The sequence below is a fragment of the Poecilia formosa genome, unplaced genomic scaffold, assembly GCF_000485575.1.
Source record: "Poecilia formosa unplaced genomic scaffold, Poecilia_formosa-5.1.2 Scaffold197, whole genome shotgun sequence".
Classification (NCBI taxonomy): Eukaryota; Metazoa; Chordata; class Actinopteri; order Cyprinodontiformes; family Poeciliidae; genus Poecilia; species Poecilia formosa.
Genome location: NW_006800136.1, coordinates 1,169,131 through 1,191,853, shown reverse-complemented (window position 1 = coordinate 1,191,853; position 22,723 = coordinate 1,169,131). Strand labels below are relative to the sequence as shown.

The following is a 22,723-nucleotide window of genomic DNA, read 5'->3' as shown; positions in this document are numbered from 1 at the left end:
GATTCCTACAAAACTAAAGGGCTTCTGAACGTGTTTTTTTTTCTTCGTGTCCAGCGATATGTTTTGTATTTGCAGTCATCTGTAGAGCGAAAGGACACAAGCAATAAAAATTTACCAAGCTCTCAGGAATACTCTGAGGGATAGAAATGTTTCTTCGTGAACCCAGCTGCTCTCACCCAACCCACTGAAATCCCGTTCACTTGCAGCACAGACACCGAGGGGGAGCGGGAGGAGGAGAAATGCTCCATGCGTCCTCCTTTGTGCACAGGCTCTTCTTTCACTTTCACAAATATCGCTGGAGTTTCAGTTTGTGAAACTGTGTGACATCAGGAGAGCTGAGAGTCTTGAGTGAGTGGGATATGTGAAACATGGCTGTGCTGGTGTTGACTCAGCTGCTTAGTTTCTGTGGTCGGACTAATCATACCGCTAATTGAAAATAACCCTTTCAGAGCTCGATACCACAGGGGTTATACTGAGGAAGTTTGCTCATTTCTGAATGAAGCCGGGGTTACAGAAGAAGTTCTAGCAAGGATTCTGATACTTTTTTTTTTTCCTTTTGGTTATATTTTCTCATTTTCTATCAGTGATTTTTTTTGTGTGTGTGTTTAGGAAAACCCGAGGTCTCAGCATGCAAGCTATCGCTGACACTCTCATTATTTGTCACTGAGAAGAAGACAGGGAAATCCAGGCTGGGACAACTGGGAAAATTAAGGTAGTAGACTAGAGGAGAGGGTGATTCCTAAACCTTGTTGTTTAGGTAATGCAAACATCCACAAATTTTCCAGCAGGAATTTTAATTTGACTCGGTCTTTTTTTTTTTTTTTTTTTGAAAAAAGTGTGTTTTTCTCACCTCAACCTGCCATGTGAAAACATCGGTTTAAAAGATCTCTACTGCTGTAAAAGATAAAAAAAAAAAGAAAGAAAGAAAGAGCAGGCAGATGCAGCTTTAAAAACGCCTCAACATTCACCGCGTGATGCATTCGGATGCGACAGTGATGTCCTCTGACGGCCGAGCACAACTACATCCCTGAACAACCGAACCAAAGCTTTCCGGCGTATGAATTATAGATGGACCCGGTCGAGCTGCCCTGCTCTCCTCTGAATAAGTAAATACGCTCTGGAAAATACTGCGAGCCCCGGCGTGACACTGTAGGCGTGTGTGTGTGTGTGTGTGTGTGTGTGGAGTCTTTTGGTGAATGTGCTCCAGAGGAGGAGGCAGATAAAAATGCAGGAAATAATGACAAGTGGGGTCATAGTCACCTTCCTTTCTCTAAACGGGGTGGGACGAAGAGGGAATAGAAGAACTGCAGGACGACTTTGAGCGGATGATATTTTACCCAGCGCCTGGGTTAAAGCGTGAGACGGGATGTGTCAATAAAATGCGGCGTCTTAAGATTGATGTAAAACTGATGTGAAGAGACCGAGTGCCATTTTGAGGAGCTGCAAAAACGCTGAAAAACCTCACACAAAAACATGTCGGGTCAAAGACTGTATCTGATCAAATACGTCCAGACGATCTGATCAGCGTAGAATTGTCAAAATTTCTACAATCAGATGGAAATAAGCATATGCTTTAGAAAACAGATGAATCTCAAATTTGTCCCAAAAGTTTGGCCTCTAATAAAAAAAACGCCAAATAAAACATTATAAAAACTAAAAAGCAGCAGTTTTTCTTTTCTGACTACTGTTAAGTTTAGACCTTCATCTTCAACTCTCTCATTCAGATTTAACACCTGTTAAAAGGGAAATTTTATTTTATGGGCTAAAGTTGTATGACTGTGTTGAACTTTGGTTTCTAAAGTCTTATGACTGAAGTGAAGGGCTATGATAGGTCTTTAAATTATTCATATGATTTCTGAGGGTTGCCAGTTTGATTCCCCACTTGGTCAATCTGAGTCATTGTGTTTCCTTGGCCAGGAAACCAACCTTGCCTGCTGGCGGAGGTCATTACCGAAGAAAGCCAACTTGCATCTGTCAGTGTGACAGAAGTGTGCGGATATGGTTATGAATGACTGAAGAAGAGCTTTGGAGTCCTCTGACTTGATAAAGTCCTGTACAAGTGCAGACCATTAACCATTTGAACCACTTTGATGGTCGCCTGACGTCTGCAGCTACAGGTTTTACATAAACAGAAGTCAGTTCTGTTGAGAAGCCAGTCTTGTCTTGTCCTTTGGGTGCAAAATATACGTTTTGAACTCTGTAAGTCAGCTGACATTCTGACTGAATGCTTTCTGACACACTAGCTATGGTTCACCAATTGTCATGTGAATTTTGAGTCAACTTTTAAAATGCTGCAAAAAAGACAAAAGGAAAATGAGAAGTTTCCATCTACTGGTTTGGAAGCGAATCAACCAGGCTACGAAAAGTGTAATTTCGTCACGGCTGTAATAAACAAAGGATCACATGTCTCAGGAACGTGGAGGGAAGTTTTCAGAAATGTGCTACTGGCCAAGTTGTACCTGATCTGCTGTGCTGTTACAAGTCGTGACATCAAAGTGAGGCAAACGTTCACTACATTAGGACTTATTTGGCAAAAGTGTTTTCATCTTCCCATAACTCTTTTATGGAATAAAACAGCAATAAAATGAGTGTAAAAATGTATTTGTGGAATTGAGAAAGTTATTTCAAACTTTGCTGTTTTTATCAATCTTTTCTAATGCGTTACTTCAAAATGTGCATAGGCCTACATTCATCTTGTAAGCATGGCTCCTCTTTGCTCTCATTTTATGCTAGATTTCTGTTAAACTTTAACTAAATTTTCTCAAGATGCCTTCCTTTACATGTGATTGTGAAGTTGTGTATATATATATATATATATATATATATATATATATATAGAGAGAGAGAGAGAGAGAGAGAGAGATTAACATATAATTAGATCAGATGAGCATTAATTTACCTCTATGTACTGTTTTTTTTTATTTGTAATTTTTACATTCATATTTGTGGGGCTGCCAACGGAAATCAGCAAGATGATGAATCTGATATGAATCTGATATGACTCTGATATGACACATCTTTTCCATTATGCAGAGAGATTAGTGTGCTTTGCTGTATTCATAATGTACTTTGATCTATATAAAGCAAAGGACACCATTTATTCCATACATGTAACCTGATTCTGACTAGTAGTTTTACACAAATCTCATGTTTTTGTATCATTTTTAAGAGGCCAGGATCAAAGATCCATCTTTCCCGTCTCTGTAAAACCTTCTCTGCTTGTTGCTACTGACCAGGTCGGCCACTGGCGACTTTTTGCGGTTCTGTTTCTCCACCTCCACCTGCATCTTGGCCATGGGCTTGGCCATGGCCAGGGCTAACTTCGCCTCGGCCTGCAGCTTCTTCTGCCGACTCAAAAAGTCCATGTCCTCCAGGGACTCCGAGTCGTCCTCCGTGGTGTCCCGGTCCGAGTAGGAGGAGCTCTGCTTGGACTGCGAAGGAAAGCATGCGGAAATGCCAGGAGGAAGGGAAAGCAAAAGTGAAAGAGAAGGCGAACGGAAAATGAAAGAGTGTGTGGGAAAACATGAGAGAGAGACAGAGAGAGTGAGACTACAAAGAGAAAAGCTGAAATGTACGCATTCCTGTCATCTGACTGTGTGAAAATATGAGCTTGATATAAAAATTATTTCTCAAGCTTCATCAGTTACGTGGGGCAGACAAAAAAATGAAGTGAAACCCACGTTTTACAGTCCTTTCAAGCAATTCCCTTTTCGTTTATCTGATCTAGTTAATGAGCAACAAAGAATTTCAGCAGGAGTTACCATGAAGCAACCAGAGTGCCAGTCATAGCTCTGATTCATAGTAAATATCTTACCTATTTCGCAGCTTTCATTCTCACTTGGTCTAAGTTTCTTTTCACACAATCTGGTCTTTGCTACTTTCATACTGTCAATGACATTTCAAATCAGTTTTCCTATTTTTGGACTCTGAAAAATAACACCAGAATAAAACAGTTGTGAAAGTATTGCACCTTCAACTTTTTCACAGCCATCAGTGGTGAGCACATTTTCCACTAATCCACTCTCGCACTAATAGCAGTAGCGTTTGCTTACTTTGAAAAAAATAAAAAAAATTCCCCCGAATTAATTTTTCCAGGTAAATAAAGTCTGATATGTGTGTTGGCGTTTTGGTTAACGTTTATATTGACGCTCTTATTTCAAAATGGGTGTTTGCTATTTTTCCCAATGACTTTATTTCAAACACAAGACACGAAGGAACAAAATGAAACATGAACGAGATATTAAAAGAAATTCAAAATATATATGAATTACAGAACATGTAAGTTATAATATTAAAATTAAATTGGTGCTTTGGTGTTGCAGTCTTTGAAAAGCAGATATAATTTCAACAGTTTTAGGATTTAAACTTGATTTGAAGGATGCTAGAATAGAGTCCTGATGTTAAAATCTGGAAATCAGGTTCTTGTTGCAGATGTTTGGAGGTGTGAATATGACATTTTATGTAAATTATACAAATGTTGGCAGCATAAAGTATCACTAAGATCACACATTACGACTAGAAACAGCTGTATTATTAGTGAATTAAATTTTTAAACGTTTTTTGATGATAAAGTTGGTCACATCCTTCCATGATATTCTTTTATAACAACAATCCCAAAACAGACACTCCTCAGTGATGCGGCGCAGCAAACAACATTGATTCTTGCGCCCAGAATGCATCGCTGCAGATCGACAGAGCAAACAGTCTTAAATCTACTGATGTCCTCCCTTCCTTCTGACCCAAACCCGGCTGTGGTCGGTTAGGCAAAATCAAAAAGTGCAGAACTCACAGGTGGAATTACAAATTTGACTCCTTTGAGGACAAATTACCATGTTGTTGCACATGTTGGGTCACTGAGACATGATGGGTAGCAACACGGCTGAATTTGGAGCGTTAGCATTAGCTTCAGCTAAATACCTTGTTGGTTGTAGTTTTAGTGCAACTAATGTTTATGATTAGTGGAATAATGCTAGCACAACTAACTTCTTAGAAAGGAGTGCCCACCACTGAAAACCATGTATCGTTTTTCTTTAACTTTACAACTGTGCAACACTTTTCATTCAATCTACCAAAAGACGATTTAAATACACTGACGTTTAGGGCGATAATATTACAGTATGTGAAAATGCTTAAAGGCCAGGAGGACGTTTGCGCGGCGCTGTGTGCAGCCGTGCGTACCATGGGGGACAGCGGTGTGTCCAGGCTGGTCTCAGTCTTGCTGTCGTCCGCATCGCTGTCCTTGTCGCTGCCGCTGTCATTGACAAAACAGATCTGCAGGTTCATGCCGCTCTGCAGCCTGCGGGGGGACGAAAAGAGGACAGACGGACAGAGAACGACCCGTGAAATACAAACAGTGTTTGAGGAGTTCAGCCTAGTTCTTTGCCCCAGTAATAACAACAGCATTCAGAGTGCTGAGGACATGAGAGGAAAAGACAAACAGAAGCTGCTCCTTTTGCTGGACCAATAGTGCAGACTGGTTACAATTAAACAGGGCTTGTGTTTTTAATCATCCCTCTTGTTGTCTCCAATGCAGATCGATTCAGGAGGCCCCCAGTAGGTCCGATACAATCCGCTCAGATCCAGAGGCGAGGCGGTGTCGGTGGGGAGGTGGCGTTTGTGTCGCGGAAGGGCAGGATATCATTAGGGCGCAGATCCGACCCACTGCTGATCAATAATCTGCTTATTCATTGCAGTAATTACAAGCAGGGGCCGATTGATTACGGCAAAGATCCATGCAGGTCCGCTTAAAACAGGACCCGAGTGGCTGACTGTTGTTTCAGAGGACAGCTTCAATTACCTAGACATATTTCTGGGCTCGAATATTTTTGTTATTTCTTCAAAGGCCAGACTAATGTGTCATTTACAGTATGGTCATGAGTTTCCTGTTTTTCGTCAACGCTAACAAACAGTTGCGAGAAATCCACATGATTCAAAGAGCAAGAAAAAAGCCGTGCACAGGAGTGTTTACTGGAGACTGGATTCCAGTAAGGCTCGGTGTCAGAGGTGGCAGCGCTGTGTGTGTGTGTGTGTGTGTGTGCATGTAGGTGTGTTCAAGGAAGTGAGAACCACAAAGGCCGATCAGACTTACTCACGCTGACACGCTCTGCTTTATGTCAGCTCACTGATCTGTGACGACAAATCTGAACTTTTAGAGTCAACCTTTCCTGATTGATTCTGCTCCTGAAAGTCACGACTGCCAAACCAGAGCCAGTAATTTCTTAAAAAAACAATAAAAAAACAAACAAACAAAAAAAAAAACACAGTGGTTTCCAATAATTAATCGCACGGCTGCTGAGCAGAGTAAAACCTCTAAGGCCTCACCGTGAGGACAGGCTGGGTTTGCCGCTCTTGCTGCAGCTCGTGTAGATGCCCGGGCCATCGTCGAAGAAACTGCCCAGGGCCAACTTCTGCCTGATTGACTCCCTCTCATTCTTCTGGGCCTGCAAGAAGACAAAATGCATAATTTAAGGTCATCGATCTGACAAATGGTAAGAGCAGAAACTTCAAAAAGAGACAGAGTTCAGGAATCATCCTCAGTACTTTAAAATCTGTTCCAGCTGCATGCACACACTGTTATCCTAAGTTCTTCCTTCCAGAACAAATCACTTCTGTCAGCACATTAATCAAAGCAGACTTGTCTTAATTTGCAGTAAGGGGTCCAATGTCAAAGTGATACAAAGTGTGGAGTCAGCTGAAGAAATGAAAAAAACGGGGAATGTGTATTTTATTCCTCCAGTTGGCCACCAGGTGGGGCTGTTGTTTTACTAAACTGCGATGAAAAAACGAACTTCCCACATGATTAGATCCACATATGACAGAGCAAAAGCATTTCATGTCTTCATTAAAGCCGCAAAAATCCCAGAACTTCAAAATAATTAACACGAACTTTGCTGTCTTGTCAAAAACAATCTTGAGTCCTCATCATTAATCTTCCACATGGCCAGAAAGGCCGAGGTTTTGTGTTTAGCGTCATGATTCTTTAGTCTTAAACAGATGGAAGAAGAGCATAAGTAAGCAAGCTGGCAAATAAACAAACTCCTGTTTCAAGCAAACTTGAAATAAATATCTACCTGATGTGACAGAAAAACTGCAGCAAAGGAATGAGCAAAGGAATGAGAGTAACATGGACTTAATGTACAATCAGGTTGTTTACCTTCATGGGTTTGTCAATCATTTTTTACTTTCTGGTTCTATTTATTAAGGTGCACATTATGCACCCTTAAATGTTGGCATTGAAAGTCGATGTACATTTCTCTGTTTTTTTATTTTAGTTGATCTAAAGCCAAGATGGCGCTGCATTGCACAACCGGCCGTCTGTCCCGCCTGCTTGGATTATTATTTGCTGCTGCCAAGATGTGTCCGCTCTGCTGAAGTGTGTGTGTGTGTGTGTGTGTGTGTGTGTGTGAGCGGACCGGATCATTCAGCAAACTCTACACGAAACGAACGTGAAGCCCACGCTGAACGTGTACGACGATGTTTGCACTTTTAAAATGAAGAAGCTTCTCCAGAACAAACCACTAACACTGGTTGGTCTCAAGTCTTTCTAGTGAGATGTAACAGGAAGTGACACAAGTTTTGTATGGAGCACATGGCAACACAGTGCTGACCCTACCCCACCTGTTGCTGAGCACACTGCCAGTTGGATAGTAGAAAGAAAGCTCCTCTCTTTCAGCCCTTATTTACCAAACACAAAGCAGCAGGTGCGTAGTTATGGTGTGAAAACTTAAGGAGAATGTAAACCGTTTTTGAAAAGCTGTGAGCGGCGCGTCTGCTTGAGAATCTCAAACCAACCCACGCCTCACCCAGGACTTGTGTTTGTCTGATATGCTGTCACCATAGTGACACAGATTACGAGCCGTTCCTTATATCTTTTCCTCACCTTCCAGTTCTTTATGATTCAATCACATCTGTTGTCTCAGCAACTGACTCATCATCACGCCCAGTTTCCCCCCTCACTCCACCAGCCTCCGGCCGCATCAGACCGTCATCCTGCTCGTTGCTCATCAAGTGGTTTATCACACCTTTTTCCTGTCTCCCGCTCCATCCCTCAGCTCCTTCCTTCCCTCCATCCTCTCCGCCCTCATTGTTTATACCTCTCCTGACAAATGAACGCAGGCGTTGTCAGACGGTTCTATCTCCAAGGACAAAATTACCATAATCCCACTCCACACGAGAGTCGAAAACACACTCTCGGCACATACACAGCGCTGGATCGAAGAGAGGACCTGACTGCTGCTGCTCCTTTGTGTTTCCGTATAAAAGATTGCCTGGCTAATGAAGACGAACATCCTCGAAGGTTACCAGTGGTTTGCCTCAGAGGCCCAACAAAGGCCTGCGTGGTAAAGCGGAGGTCAAACACTCTTCTCTACACAGGAATAACTCAAACCGACAACTGGAAAACCAACAGTGTCTGTGCTGGACAGCGGCTTCGAGCAAAGCTGAAACCTGGAAGAGAAACATTGGCTCAGTCTTCCTTGGTTTTCCGTTACGTTCATAAATGAGGGTAGAGAAAAGACTAAAATGAAGCCTGGCTTATTTAAAACCTTACAAACAACTCTTTACACTGAGAGGTTTGGCATGAAATGAAAAAAATGTAGATCCTTCACTGTCACATGATCAATCCCGCTCCCGTCCCGTTCAGAAACACAAATAGCAACAAATACATTTTAAATAATGTTCTCCAGGTTTGACTTCGGGTTTAAATGAAAAGAGCCAGAAAGAATTTAACACTTTTCATTAAAAAAAAAAAAAAAAGATTTCCAGTTGCTTGGGAAATTCCTGGGATCCATTAGATTTACATTTTCAAGATGCATGCGGTGGGAGACGAGAATCCTGGAAAGAATGAGTGACAACCCCAAACGCCTCCCTCAGCCTCCCGGCCTCCGGCACCACAGCCATCCAAATTAGATCAGGAGGAACAAAAGTGGGCTAATTTGTGTTTTTCCTCAAGTTCACGAAGCAATTTCCTCTGCTGACAAAGCCCCGTTGACAAAGACAGTTCCCCCTCCCCTCCAACATCCAGCCACAGGCCTGGAGGTTGATCCAGGCTTGGCGCTGGATGACACGGTGCTCGATTTAAGTTCCGTCGAATCTTCTCTCAAAATCTGTATTGAAAATGTGGGATGAATTGAAACATCTGTGCCCTTCCCCCCAAAAAAGAAGAGCAGCCTCCTTCAGCGCACAAAAACTACTAGATTTACAATCCTTGATCATCAGGTTACTAACTCAGGTTAATTGCATCTGGATATATAAAAATTTCTCACTCTTGCATTTTTTTTCTTACAATTTCCAAATTCTTCCTTGATACATTTTCATTTGACTTCTTTTTTATATTTTTCATAACATTCCTTGCAAAATACTCTTCCTGTTTCCTGCACAATTGGGGCTTTCAGCAGCTGAGATCTAACTCCTAGGCTCAGGACAGGAGCCCACTGTTAACACACAATCACACACACACACACACGCACACACACGCACACAGCACATACACCAGGTTATTTAAGCTCACAAATGGCTTTTAAAGTGTAAAAAGAAGCGCAATGTTCTATGCTTTGACAGAGTGTACTTGGAGCTCATAAGACCTTTCCTATAAGAAATTCGTTTTCCAAAAAGTTGTACAAAAACCTGTGGTGCTTTTAGTCAAAACTTGTCAACCATTTAAAAAGGCAAATATAAAACCAAACAGCATTGGAGACTTGCTAGACACAGACAAAAATGAGGCTTCAGGTAATTTTACACCAGCAGAACGTCATCAAAAGAGAAATACGACGGGGAATATTCAACATCTGTTAAAGATTCAATGAGACCCAAACTGTAGCAAGCGCAAGTAAACATTTTTACTTTAATCACGTTAGGTGGCCATGTTGGATTTGAAATCAAGAAGCACAAACAAAATGCTTGACTTGGAATGTCGACATCAAGGGCTCCTTCTGTTTATTTTGCATAAAATTTAAGAGAAAAAATTGCAGCACCAGGGCATTTTGATTTTCTTTTTTGGCCTTTATCAGTAAAAGAGACAAAAAGAAGAAGTCTTGTTGAATTCATATTTATACAAATGCCTGTAATATGGTGCTATTTCATAGCTTTAGTTTTTACTGAAATTGTATTTTTTTCCAAAAAGTTTGAGAATCAGTGATTGACAGAATCCACCTTGCCGAATGTTCGCCTTGCCGAATGCTTTTATTTGGAGTTGCAAATAAAAGCAGTCGTAGAAATGCCTTGCTCACATGTTTCTCCAGCTGGAACAGAAAGATGTTGCAGAGATCTCAGCGTTACAGATTGGAGGTCACGATCTCTTTAGTTTGAGTCCTTTGACTGTTTGGGAACATTCTGGAAGTCCTACAGATGTTTTCAAGGGGCTGAATTTGAAGAAATACGCCTTCATGGAAATATCATCCGAGGCCACAAGAAAAGAAAATCTCACCATCTGTGAGATGCTTAGGAATGCTGGTAAAGACAGGAGGAGCCTGCAGCAGGTGTGGTTCGGTTCAGCCTTGAACACATTCAAGGTGTCAACACAAACATTTCAAAACAGCAAACTGTGAAAAACTTAATGAATAATTCAACTAGTTTTCTCCCTGACAGTATTTCTTTTTTTAAAAGGGTAATTACAGAACGGTATTCATAAAACAATACACACTTAAAGTGGAGACGCCAGCACTTCTGTTCAGCCTATCTCTGTGTGTGTGTGTGTGTGTGTGTGTGTGTGTGTGTGTGTGTGTGTGTGTGTCTCCCTCCTCTTGTTATCTGAGACCTGTCTTTCTAGGCTGCACAGCATTCCATCCCAGATAAGGGACCCAACCTTTGGCCCCCTCTTCCAGTTCAGCTGCAGGTCAGTGCAAGACTGCTCCTGTCACTCAGCTCGGAAAAGAACAACTCCCTGAATGGTGGCGGAGGCGACCGGGGGGCACCGGGGGTAGGGATGCTAGCAGAAAAGAAGCTTGAATCGGGTCTAGCCATGACAATGGGTCTGTGAGTCACATGTGGGGTTTCTGTCCATGAGGCAGTTCAGACTGAGCAAAGGAATGCTGGTTTGTTTCTCCAAAGAAAAGGGGAGATTAAGGAATAAAAGCCCGGTTACTCACAGGGTTGTGTCATACTGCTGGACCAAATATGCAAACTCTTTGATGCCCATATTTTAGTCTTGGCTGCACTACTCCTGATATGTTTTCAGAATTTTGTCAAATATTCTGTGACTGCCAGGTGAGTCTATCTCCTGTCTACAACGGTCAGAGTTCAGCATGCTTCTGATCCGACATGTCATCAAGTTCTTGTGCTAATCTATAAGATTCCAACCAAAAACATTTCACTGTGCCAGTAGGTGGTGATAGTGACGTCAACAACAACAACAACAACAACAACAACAACGTCCAAAACAAAGCGATCTCGAGGATGTTTTTGAGCCCGACTTATGCTTCCCATTTTGCTTTCAACCACAAACATTTTCAGCTTGCAATCAGAGTCGGGACAAAGCCAAATACGAAGGAAAAAAAAATGTGTGAAGGTGACCTCTGCATCACTATTTCTAAAAATCTTTGTATAAACAGTAAACACTCGTAGGGAACAAAGCGAGGATTTATAAAGCTCAGTTTTTCCCCATCAAAAGCAGCAGGCATGTGGGCAAGACGCACAAGCACAGCAGGAAATCTCCATTTTTGTAAAACACAAAACACAACAAACCATTAAAGCATTCACTTTGAAGCTTTCCTTGGTAGTTCAGCTTAGCGTAAAAAAAACCTGACAACCATAGCTACTGTCTGAAGTTTGCAGCTTAATAATTACAAGTAAACTATGTTCTCTAGATGACACAGATATTCCACCAAGTTTTAGAAACCTGTGCTTAAAGAACAACAATGCTTTCCCTGTGGTTCAAAGTCCTTTTTAGGACGAGATGAAATAAAACAAATTAGCTCATATTACTCATTCTTGTTTTAAAACTTCCTGCCAATTCAATAAAAATGTCCCTTTTTACTCAAGATTATGTCACTACGAGAATCTAAAACTTGCATAATGCAGTGGGAGTAAATAGAAATGCTCAACTTTCTCTTAGCTGGAAGCAAAACATTTTTGACGGCTTGCAATCAATGTGAGGTTGTTAGTGCGATATAATAATTTGATCCAATTGGATCAAATTATTATATTAAGCTACGGTCCTGATTTGGGACTTTTTCGACTGATGTTGATCAATATCCCACAGGAGACCTGAACTCCTGATTTTCTGTTCAGCCGCTACAGCAACATTCAATGTTAGTTAACTAGCATATAGCCAATTAGCACACCAATAAACAAAGTAATGCTCTGGCTTCATTCAAACCATGCTGCCATACTGCTTTGTCATTAGTATTTAATGTTAAAGGAATAAAATAAGTGAAATTCACAAACATTACTGAAGCAGAAGGAGATTTGGGAAACCATCTGTTTCTTTAAATGAGATTCCAGAAACATCCAGTGATGATGTTAATGTTTTATTGTGTGATGTAAATGTGTCTTCAAAGTTATACTAAGACCAAACACAATTCTTCTAAATAAAATAAAAAGTTTCTAGGAGTAGCTTCTAGAAATGTCAAGAATGTTGTTTGAAAATGGTTCATTCCTGTTAAATAAATCCTAAACCTTTCAGTTATTGATGAACATCTGATTCACTGAACACGAAACAAAGCAAACCTGCCCCTTTACCTCCTTGTAGTCGTCACTGAGGTAGATGACAGACGCCTGACTGATGACATCGTCTCCACCGTCCATTTTATCCAGCGCCTTCCTCACCTCATCCCTTCTTCACTTCCTTCTCTTGCGCTTCCCTCCCCAAACACAGGCTGGATTTCTTCAGACCGGCTCCAGATTTTCAGCCCAGTAGGAGTGCTACCAGAATCCCACAAGATTCAAAACCGAAGCCAGAAACTTTTCTCCTGTCCCCAATGCCTTCTCCTCTGACATGCTGTTCCTCTTTTCTCTCCACTCAACCTTTTCCCGCAGGACCAGGAAGGCGAAGGTAAGGCCCCGCTGGACCCTCCCTACCTTCCACCCTCTGCTCGGGGTCTGGCCTCTCACAGTCCAGGGACAGACAGAGAGGAGGAGAAACTCACACACTGGTGGGTTTTTCTCTCTCTCTCTCTCTGACGGGGGGACAGCAGCTGGAGAAAGAGACACTTGCACGATGGGCTCTAGATAGCAACTGCGTGTTTTTTTTAAGTGCATGCCGGTGTCTCCTGTAAACCTCTCTGAACCTCTTGCTATTTGAGCCAACCCGCACTCCTAAGACTTGTGTCCGTAAGAGCAAGCAAGCCTCCATGTCTGAGGCAAAATGAACGCAAAATTGTGTGAACATGCAACAGAGAGGATAGTGTGCTCCCTTTCTGCCAAGGTAAAAATAGAGCCTCGTCTGGACTCCAAAGCCAACAGCCCCACAGCTCCGGCCAGCTAAATAAACCCTGACTGAGCACAATGGACCATTAGTCTGGCACACACACACACACACATACACACTCTTTCTCTTTCTCTCTCACACACAAGGGGATTGCTTGTGCTCTGTATCAGAGATGTATTCCCAGTCTGAGCTCTCCATGGTGTGTGCTGACCTCATCTTTGTAAAAAATGTGAGCGACCTGTGACTCACGTATCCGCCGCAGCCGCCCAGACGGAAAACGATAACATATGGCTGCAGATTCAGAAATCATGCTATGTCAACAGGTTACACTGACAAAAACCCCCCCAAAAAAACTAAACATGGGAGGCAGGATAAGGAAGCGGGAAACTATAATCGAGGGGAAGTAAAAGTAAGAGGAGTAATCCACATGCAGTTAAACAGGGTATGTAAATGTTTAAAGTGTCGTAATTAGGCTGAGAATTAGCTCTGTTCTGCAATTTAATTACTTTTATTATGTGGGATTGTAAAATGAATTTTTAAACAGCAGCTTACAAACCTTTTTGTTAACCAATAAACTTAATCAATCCTAACAGAGTCGCCTGTACTGACTGGAAATGCATCCAGAGAGTTGACCGATTTTCTCTTTATCACTTCTGATCAGTAATAGGGAATTCAAATCCTGAAAAGTCATATTCTTTTCTGTCCACTGAATGCATCAAAACTCACACCAGATCTCACACCGGCTGCAGACCAGAAAACTTTCAGCTCGTCTTGCTCTGACTATTGATGTGCCTGTGGCAAACTAAAAAAAAAAAAAAAAATCAGGTATGGAAAAAGAAATGTCAGTCTCAGAACCTTAATTCCTCCAGGTTCTGGAGGTTTTATGTTTTTAACTTAATTAGAAAGAGGTAAACTGATATGAAGCCAAGTTCATCAGATAAAAGGAAGGCGGACCTTTCAACCTGTGTCTGTTATGAATCATCCTGGTTTGCAAATGTTAGCAGAGTTAAGGTAGGAGTTTACAATCTGAAGGGAAAACATCTGCAGTATCCAGATGCAAAAGATGGTAAAATTTCAGCTCTAAATTATTCTACCTTTGTTTTAAAATAGCAGTAAAAGCGTGGCTTCCTGGAATCGCTCTGTCTGAATTATAGAGTGACGACACTGCTGGTTATGATATAGCTACTTCATAACAACTTACTGCTGCAGGGCTAGAAAATAATATTTTGAATGCTTTTATTTACAGATCGTGTGATATCAAGAGTTTGCTAGAATTGGTATCAGAAGGACAGACTTTAAAAAAAAAATCAAGAGATTGGAAATGGTTCAGAAAACTCACATCAGTGCTTCTCCATTCCAGTCAGTCGACTCAAACAAAACCCACAAAGTAACCGAGTTTAATCACATTTTCCACATCCAACTGCTACGCTTTCATTCACACTGAATCATACAAAAAAGTAGCGTCTCTCATGGGTCTCTCATAGAGATCTTGGATAAGAAATGAACCAGAGAGAAAAGAAAAAAAAGTGGGGCAAAAGGAGGGATGATAAGACAGAGAAAAGAACGAAAAAAGCTGCCACTGAAATAGACAAACATGACTGACTTTGGTAGTTTTCTTTCTGAGACGGAATGGATGACTAATATTTGAGAAAGGGGGACTCAAAACATAACAAACCCGGGGAAGAATTTGCCTGGAAATGTTGAGAAAAAAATCAAATAACAAAAACGTGAGTTTAAGTGACAAACAAACAAACAAAAAAATTGAATTGATGTAATTAAATGCTGACTTCCTGGGATAAAAGGTAGAATCTGGTTCAAAGTCTCCCTGCTGTCTGAATTTACCCCAGAAAACTGACGATCCAGACGACACACAAACACACACACCCATGAAATCAGTGTTTTCTGCGAGCGGGGGTTGCCTGGGTGGGGCAGAATCATCCCCACCCGATGTTCTGCTTCATTACTGAGGCTGACTTCATGGTGAAGATGAAGTCACCACTGATACAAAGGAGGCTGGAAAGGAAGAAGTTCTCCACGTACACGCGTCAGCGGGGCGTGACGGGAATCTTCAAGCAGATACCGACTGGAAGCGAGCCTCAACAGGACCGCAGGTCAAGGCCGCTTTTCCGTGATGGCCTGACTGCTGGGTCAGCTGAGAGAGAGGGAGAATCAAAGTAAGTTCGCGCACAGAACGGCTTATTGTTCCAAGTGAACAGAGGGCGACTGTGGGAGACGGTTCCTGGCACCTCCTGTAAGCCTCCGAACCAAGGCTGGTGGCGTTATTAGTGCGCCTTTGTGTTCGTCTGCAGCTATATTTGTGAGAACGAGCTTCGCTTCCAGAATGAGGATATTTTGGTTTTCACTTCCGACACATTTTCTAAGGCATAGCTGAAGGTTAGCTGTACCCATGTGAGGATACAAGTCACATCAGACCAGACCCGTCCCTCTGTTTTTGCATGCAGGCTGCTAGCTGTCGGCTCTCTGCTTCTGAGTGCCTGTATGCCTGACTCAGACGTGCGAAAGGAAAAGCAGAGACTCTTGAATGCTTCTTCTTCGTTCAGCAAGAGAAGGGGTAGAGCTGGCGCTGCTGTCCAAGCAGTCTGGCGAGAATTTCTCCATGGTGATGCTTCGTGTTTCAAACAAATTGGGCTGTGAAAGGAGCATAGGGTGGCCCGTCGGGAAGGCCTGTAGCTCACACAGAGGCCCGCGTTTGAAGGGGACTCCTGCAAATTATGTAATATTAGCCCAGAGAAGAAATGTTGAATGGTAAAACAATGACCTTCATCCCACTGCACTAAAATAAGAAACAGCTATGGACAAAAGCAATGCTTTCCAGTCTTGACTATGTAAACAGTGGCTGTGGCTGAGGAGTGAAATATAAAAAGTGTAAAGAAATGTGAGCATTTACTGTTTGAATTTGTTGAGTTTAGGAGAATTTCTAATGCCAGTGAAAAAATGAACAGAACTATATCAAATATTTCAGGTTAGATTCATGCGGACAGAATCCACCTCTTGAGAAGCAGCTTGGTCTCATAAATAGACTTTTCTTTGCTTTGCTGCAGACAACATCTACAGGCGCTGCCATGTTGAAATTCTGACTTTTTAACTGGAACGTTGTTACCTTGAGTCTGATGTCAAATCCATGTTTCTAATTATGACTTCCCAGGTAAATGAAATGCAGCATCAGCTGATTGAAGAAAGACTAATCTGGACCCTAAATCACAGGCCGGCATGGAGTCAAAAGGCAATACTCTTACTAAGGTGAAACGGCTTAAAAAATAACATGCAGTTTGTTGGTGAGGATGTCAATTCCAAGCTAGCTACCTGAGCTAACCAGCTAGCATCACCTTGTATAAACTCCAAGTGTTACTCTATGAAGAGTGGAAACGCAAAAAGAAATTTGGTGCAACAAGAACTTAAAAACTTTACATTTAACGGCTGTTTATTCTACATCTATGTATTAAAATCCTAGCAAGCATAAATAAATGCTACAGACAACATGACAGCAGTAACAATTTTAATGTTTTATTTTTGCTGCATTGGGAATAATTCTTGTGTTGCTCTTTTAAGTAAAACTCTAAATCAATCAACTTAGATTAGAAATGATTAATCTCACAGTGAAATAGGGCTCAAGACTGTCTTTAGAGCAATATTCTATGTAAAGTCACCCCAAGTTAAGATGTATAACAAACTATAAACGTGCTCTGTTCATCAAATGTGATCTTCCAGGAGAACATCCTGCATCTTCTGCTCCTCTTAGTTTGTTATTTGTCAGGCTAAACCTCATATAGACTTACACTGGAAAACTCTCTCAGCCCTATCCATCACACTGTATGAGCTTGTCAACATAAACAAAACGTAACAACAAAGACCCAATGCCATGCATGATTCAGCGTTCCCTCAGAGCGCCTACAGAGTCAGCGTGCTGCCAGGACCGCACCAGCCTGTGAGGACACACTGTGGCCAAACGCATAAATCTCTCCATCAGCGCTCACACCCCTGGCGCTGCTGCAGCTGTTGACAGTAACACAGCTCTGCGAGGCTTGGAGATTTTTTTTCCGCGAGAGTGAGAGAATGAGATTATAAACGTCTTAGCAACCTACCTTTTTTTTTTTTACCCACTTAAATGCTTAATTAAGTGAAGTAGATCTGTTATTTTCATGTTCTGATGATGAACTTCTTTCTTTCTATAACTTTTTTTTAGGCTCTGGTGGCAAGAGTTTAGATTTATGGCCCAAACCATAAATCTGACCGAAATTCAAACTGGGTCTGAAGCAGTGGAGATCGGACCAATCACACGTCCCAAGAAGAGTTGCACTTGACTCACCCTGTGGTTACAAAAAGTGACAAAATGGAGCTGTAAGATGTTAAACAAAAGCTAAAAATGAGAGACGTCACACTGCTTAAATAAATGGTGGTCTACAAATAAAAGCAGTAAAACCAATTATAATAATATGTTGGGTTTACTTTGGGCTTATAATAGTCGGGTCAGATTGGGCTCTGACACAATGTCTATGGGCGTGGACGGATTTGTTAGGCCAGATCTCAACTCTACTAAGCCAATGCTGAACAATGAATAAACAGGAAGTAGGGAGGAGAGAGACAGGAAGCAGGAAATGGCCTGAGATCGGAAGTCATACCCAGGACGACTGCATTGAGAACTACAGCCTCGACCAACTGAGCCACCCAATCATCCAATTTCTACTTATTCTTCAGCAGCAAAATCGATGGATAATTTTAAGAAACTATGAGTCAGACCTATGCTTCAGCAGCCTTCCGAAACTGTCACATAACCACCAACTCTTTCAGACACTGAGAGCCTTAAAACACTGTGAGCCGTCTGTAGAAACAGGGGAATATTCTGTGTTACTTTGCCTTTTCTTTGCTCTTTTCTTCACTGCATCAAAGGCTATAGAGAAACAAATGTAGAACCACACCTTATTCAAATCAGGACGGGAAGAAACAATGCAGAGACTCAGAGCGGAGACTCCCTTCAGACGTGGGCCGTCCCAGGAGACCACCGGAGGAGAAAACGGCTACAACACCTTCTCCAACCTCCTCCATTCAACACTTTATCTAATTATGTCTTGACCATTGTAGCTCTTCATTACGCTAATTCCCTCTCCTGCGTTGTCATTGCCCTTTGCATCTTTCCGTCCCCGCGGCGGCTCTGTGTTTTACATATAAGCAAGGGGCTCTGCCTGGCCTGGTTGCCAGGATACGGGTCTAATTGAGGGGTCTCCAGAGAGTAGCTGTTATCAGAGCCTGAACCCTCTGTTCCTGTCACCGCCCTCATGCTTTCTCTTTTTGGCTCTGTTTCTCTTATATTTCCACCCACGCATCAAGCACACAGTGTTAGACGTCTTTCTGACATCTTCAAGCTTTTTTAGACTCGTATATCGAACTGATGTTGACAGAATCTTTTTATCCTTATCTGCTTCCACTGTAGTTCCCTCAAAGAGTTGGACATCAGTTTAATTTCTTGCTTTGCTCCCTTTGCTTTTGGGGTTTGTGGATGAATTTCCTGTTGCTCGCTTTATCTGCCCGTTTCATCTGCCGTCTATCCGTTTGTGCTTCCACTGGTTATCTGCTGCTCCGTTTCTCTTCGATCCCACCATCTTTTCTGTCACTCTGCCGAGCCGTTATCTACCACAGAACATGGCACGGAGTCCTTAGCCGGCATCGTAGCTGCTTTCCAACACACACAAGTCTAGATTCACATTCCTGACAAGCAAATTCATTGGTTGAAGAAGCATTGATGCTGTGTTTTCCTATTCCTGTGTGCTGACGATGAAATGATTTGTCAGCCGCTAAGACAGTCAGTCTAAAATAACTTAAAACTTCATTCTGCCAATCTGCCAAGATTCATCTCTGCCAGCCGCAATAATTCTAAGTAGTGGATGCAACTTATACTCTAGTAACGTCTCTCTGACTGGACGTTACTTTCTGCAATCAGTAATCTGGCTGGAGCGTTATCTGTATTTAGGATTTCTCAGGTTTTCAAGAATAAAGTCAGAGGAAGCATGAAAGGTAGAAATAACTCCTAAAAAGTTTTTTTTTACAGATGCTCATTAGCTAACATGCTTTTTCTGTCACCAAGATGTGTTGAACCTTTAGTCAAATCTGTTAATTTAATTGCGGAGCTGTATAGCGGCGACTGCTCTCTCGAACACACACAGTGTGATGTCGCCTCTGTTCTTAACTTAACTAGTTAATGATCAGTTGAAGGAAGGATTATTAATGCTCCTTCATAGTTACATCAAATAAATATGATTCATTTGACAATCTAATAGGTATACTAAAGTTCTATAAAAATGTTATTTATATTGAACGGAAAATATGTAAAAAATATATATATATATATTTTGTGACACTTACAGATGTGTCAAAAGCCCAGAATCTTGTTGCTAAAAAGTTCAATGATCATCTTATCAAGGAAAAAAATTGGAGCTCTTAAATCACAACTGGCTAAAAATCTATTTCTACATGACAGAGAGCTGTAAAACTGGCGATCGGTGCTTCTCAAAGTTATAATTTAGACTTTTTGTTACGAAGTTTCATGTTGATGAAACACCGAACACGCATTCGTCTCTCTAAAACTCTCCCACATCAAAGAAGCTCCATATTCCTTATTCAGTGCTTCTTCCCCAGGCATATTCTGCTCATTTTCTTGCCTTTCATCCACCTCTCTGTTCGTTCTTACTCTCCATCTCCACTGCAATGCAGATTTTTCTTCCCTTTATGGAAAGCCACAGCCAGGATGCAGAATGCTAAATTTCTCCCACTTTTTTGTTAAGATATAATGGAAGATGCACCCGCAGAATCACACACATACACACACACACGCACACGCACATCAGGAAAGCCTTTTCAAGCAACAACTGCATGTTTTCTTCACTAGTTTTAGAAATATGTGAACCTGCCACACTATGGGTTACATTTTTTTTCTAAAAATGTTAACAAATCCAGAGTTTTTACACACTCGGAAAGTTGCAGGCATCATGCCTGGACTGACGAGGCTGTATGGAAGAGGACGTGAATGGGAGGTAAGGCATTATTCCCATGAGTCAAGTGCTCTCTTAGCAACCAGCCAGACATCGGATTCACAACACAATCACGTAAGACGAGGCAAAAGAAAAACTCCCACACGGTCTCTTGCAGAGACACACATGTGCAACAATCGCCCTGTCTAAATGTTGCATTCAAAGCATTGAGGTACAAATATTTACAAATATTTAAAACTTGCACAAAAAAGTCAGTAACAACAGGATATACATAGAGAGAGAATCCCAAGGAAGCATATAAATTTCAGCAGTTTTTCCTCTGAGGACTACCTTGTAAGAACAGTTTTCCTGGTGGACCATCCTTCACAGCATCCTAGAATGGGGCTGGCTGAGCTGGAAGGAGCAGGAGTGGGACTGGGATGAAATTCCCAGCCCTGCAGCGGTATTCCAAAGGGAAGAGGGGGGAGAGGTCCCAATGAGTCCTGGATCAGAACTAACAGGGCGGTGGAAAATTAAAAAAAAGTCCACAGCTTGTGCCCGGCCTCGAGTCAGGCAAGTCTTCACCCACCCTCTGCTCTGAATCGTTGCTTGTTATCTGCTCTGTTTTTTAAGAGGAAGGAAAAAAAAAAAAAAGGGTAGGGTTTGATCTGCTTCCCGAACGCTGAAAAAGAAGGAGGGGCGTGAGAGACGGGAGGAGGAGGGGTGAGAGAATGGGAGAGAGGCTTAGAGAGCGAGAGAGATAGAGGAGAGCTTGGTTTTCTCTCTCTGCTTTGGACTGAAAAGAGGGAGGAGTTGTGTTGAGCTGAGTGTAAGCGGAGCTGGCCGGTTGGGGAGAGGGGACCACGGAGATGGGAATGGAGGGGGCGGCGTGGGCCAGAGCTGGGACGCTGTCCGGCATTTAATGTGGAGCCACGCCAGAGGTGGAGAGACAAGGAAGGGCAGAGGACCGACTTTCATTCCTCAGTCCTGCACCATCATCATCAGAATGAGAATATAACACGGGTATCGACAGAAGTTTACATTTTCATAACAAAGTCTGTAAAAATGCTAAATATCAAAAGCAGGTGTCCAAAAATAGCATATAGCCAAAGTTTTTATACATTAAAAACTACAAAGATCTCCACGTCACTAATGTTATCTGTATATTTCTGTTTCCTGAAATTGTGGGTCATGAATGGAAATGCGTCGACTGTGCAACTTCTCTTCATTGTTTGTCTTGTTGTAGGACTATAATCCCTCGGCAGCAGATGGCCGCTCTATAATCCACATCAAAACTACTCAGATAATTCCTCTCTTCCCCGTCTATTCATTACTCAGTTCGGACATCTTTTCATTACTGGGAAAAATCCATGTTGTCGTTTTCCTTGTTTGTGTACTAAATAAACATTCTAAGCATTATTACCGCTGTGTGCAAAGATAAACTAACTGAACATAAAACTTTAAAAAGCACCTAGCTAGAAATGCACGCAAGAATCAGCTGATGATGGACCACTAAAAAAATATATATGTAAAATCATATTTTCTAGTTTGTAAATTTACCATGACCTTAGTACTACCAGATCAGAACTGCAACACTGTTCGGTGTGGATGTTACTGATGAAAGAAGATTCGACGTTAGCCATTTTCAGTTACAGTGACATATTTATCAGTAAGTGGAGGAAGATGTGTGAAGACAATTAAAAGGAAAATGCATATTGTAAGACATGTTGAGAGAGGAAGAGAGCAATACTTAAAGTAGATAACATGAAGGTAAAACTTAGAACAGCAAGGACAATAGGCTGACGAATAATAATAATAGTAGCAACTAATGTTTTCGGACAATAAATCATCTTCAGTATTAGTTTGCTAATTTCTTACAACATATAAGAAAAATGTATATGTTATATTTCAGTAATTATTGGCAAAAACTGATGTAAATAAATGTAAGCGGTTCCACAGCTGGTTGCCTGGACGCATCTAGATTGCTGATGAGATTTTCAGAGTCCAGATTTAGTCATTAATGACTTAATAATGTGGTAAGTTAGGAAATTATTGACATTTAAAAACAATTCACTACCAGTAAACAACCAGTAAAGCATCTATAGTACAGGTTTGCAACTTCCTCTACTGATATGTTCATGTACTTTACCACAGCCTACTAGTTTATTTATTTTGGTAGGGGAGTAGTTTGATTTTGATTTGAAAATATAAATTACTACAAAGAGGATCTTAGATTCTATTTCTACTGATTGTGATTCTGATTCCCCTTTGGTACAGTTGACTCATGAAACCAGAACAGAGTGTCCTCTGGTTTGGTAGATATTACTTACTGACGTCTCGTTACCGCATCTCCTTACGGTAAGCTGTGAGTAAATTA

The 22,723-nt window shown here is 41.6% G+C and overlaps 1 protein-coding gene and 1 long non-coding RNA gene across 3 annotated transcripts in view; one reads left to right on the top strand and one right to left on the bottom strand.

Moving 5' to 3' along the window:
• Window positions 1-21,036, bottom strand: part of LOC103148079 (schwannomin-interacting protein 1) — a 25,923-nt gene extending 4,887 nt beyond the window's left edge. The window contains exons 1-4 of one of the 2 annotated variants that reach the window (XM_007566704.2): window positions 20,698-21,036; window positions 6,322-6,440; window positions 5,179-5,296; window positions 3,234-3,431 (exon numbers count right to left, since the gene is read on the bottom strand). In XM_007566704.2, coding sequence (XP_007566766.1) covers window positions 3,234-3,431; window positions 5,179-5,296; window positions 6,322-6,440; window positions 20,698-20,727 — 465 coding nt within the window. In that variant the 5' untranslated portion in view covers window positions 20,728-21,036. Of the gene's footprint in view, window positions 1-3,233; window positions 3,432-5,178; window positions 5,297-6,321; window positions 6,441-12,675; window positions 12,972-20,697 lie in introns of those variants that run through there. The other variant, XM_007566703.2, reaches the window with a different exon arrangement.
• On the top strand, window positions 14,999-17,807 carry LOC107837982 (uncharacterized). The gene is made up of 2 exons (XR_001664036.1): window positions 14,999-15,537; window positions 17,568-17,807. It is a non-coding gene; the product is annotated as an uncharacterized LOC107837982 (long non-coding RNA).
• Window positions 21,037-22,723: the final 1,687 nt, after the last annotated feature.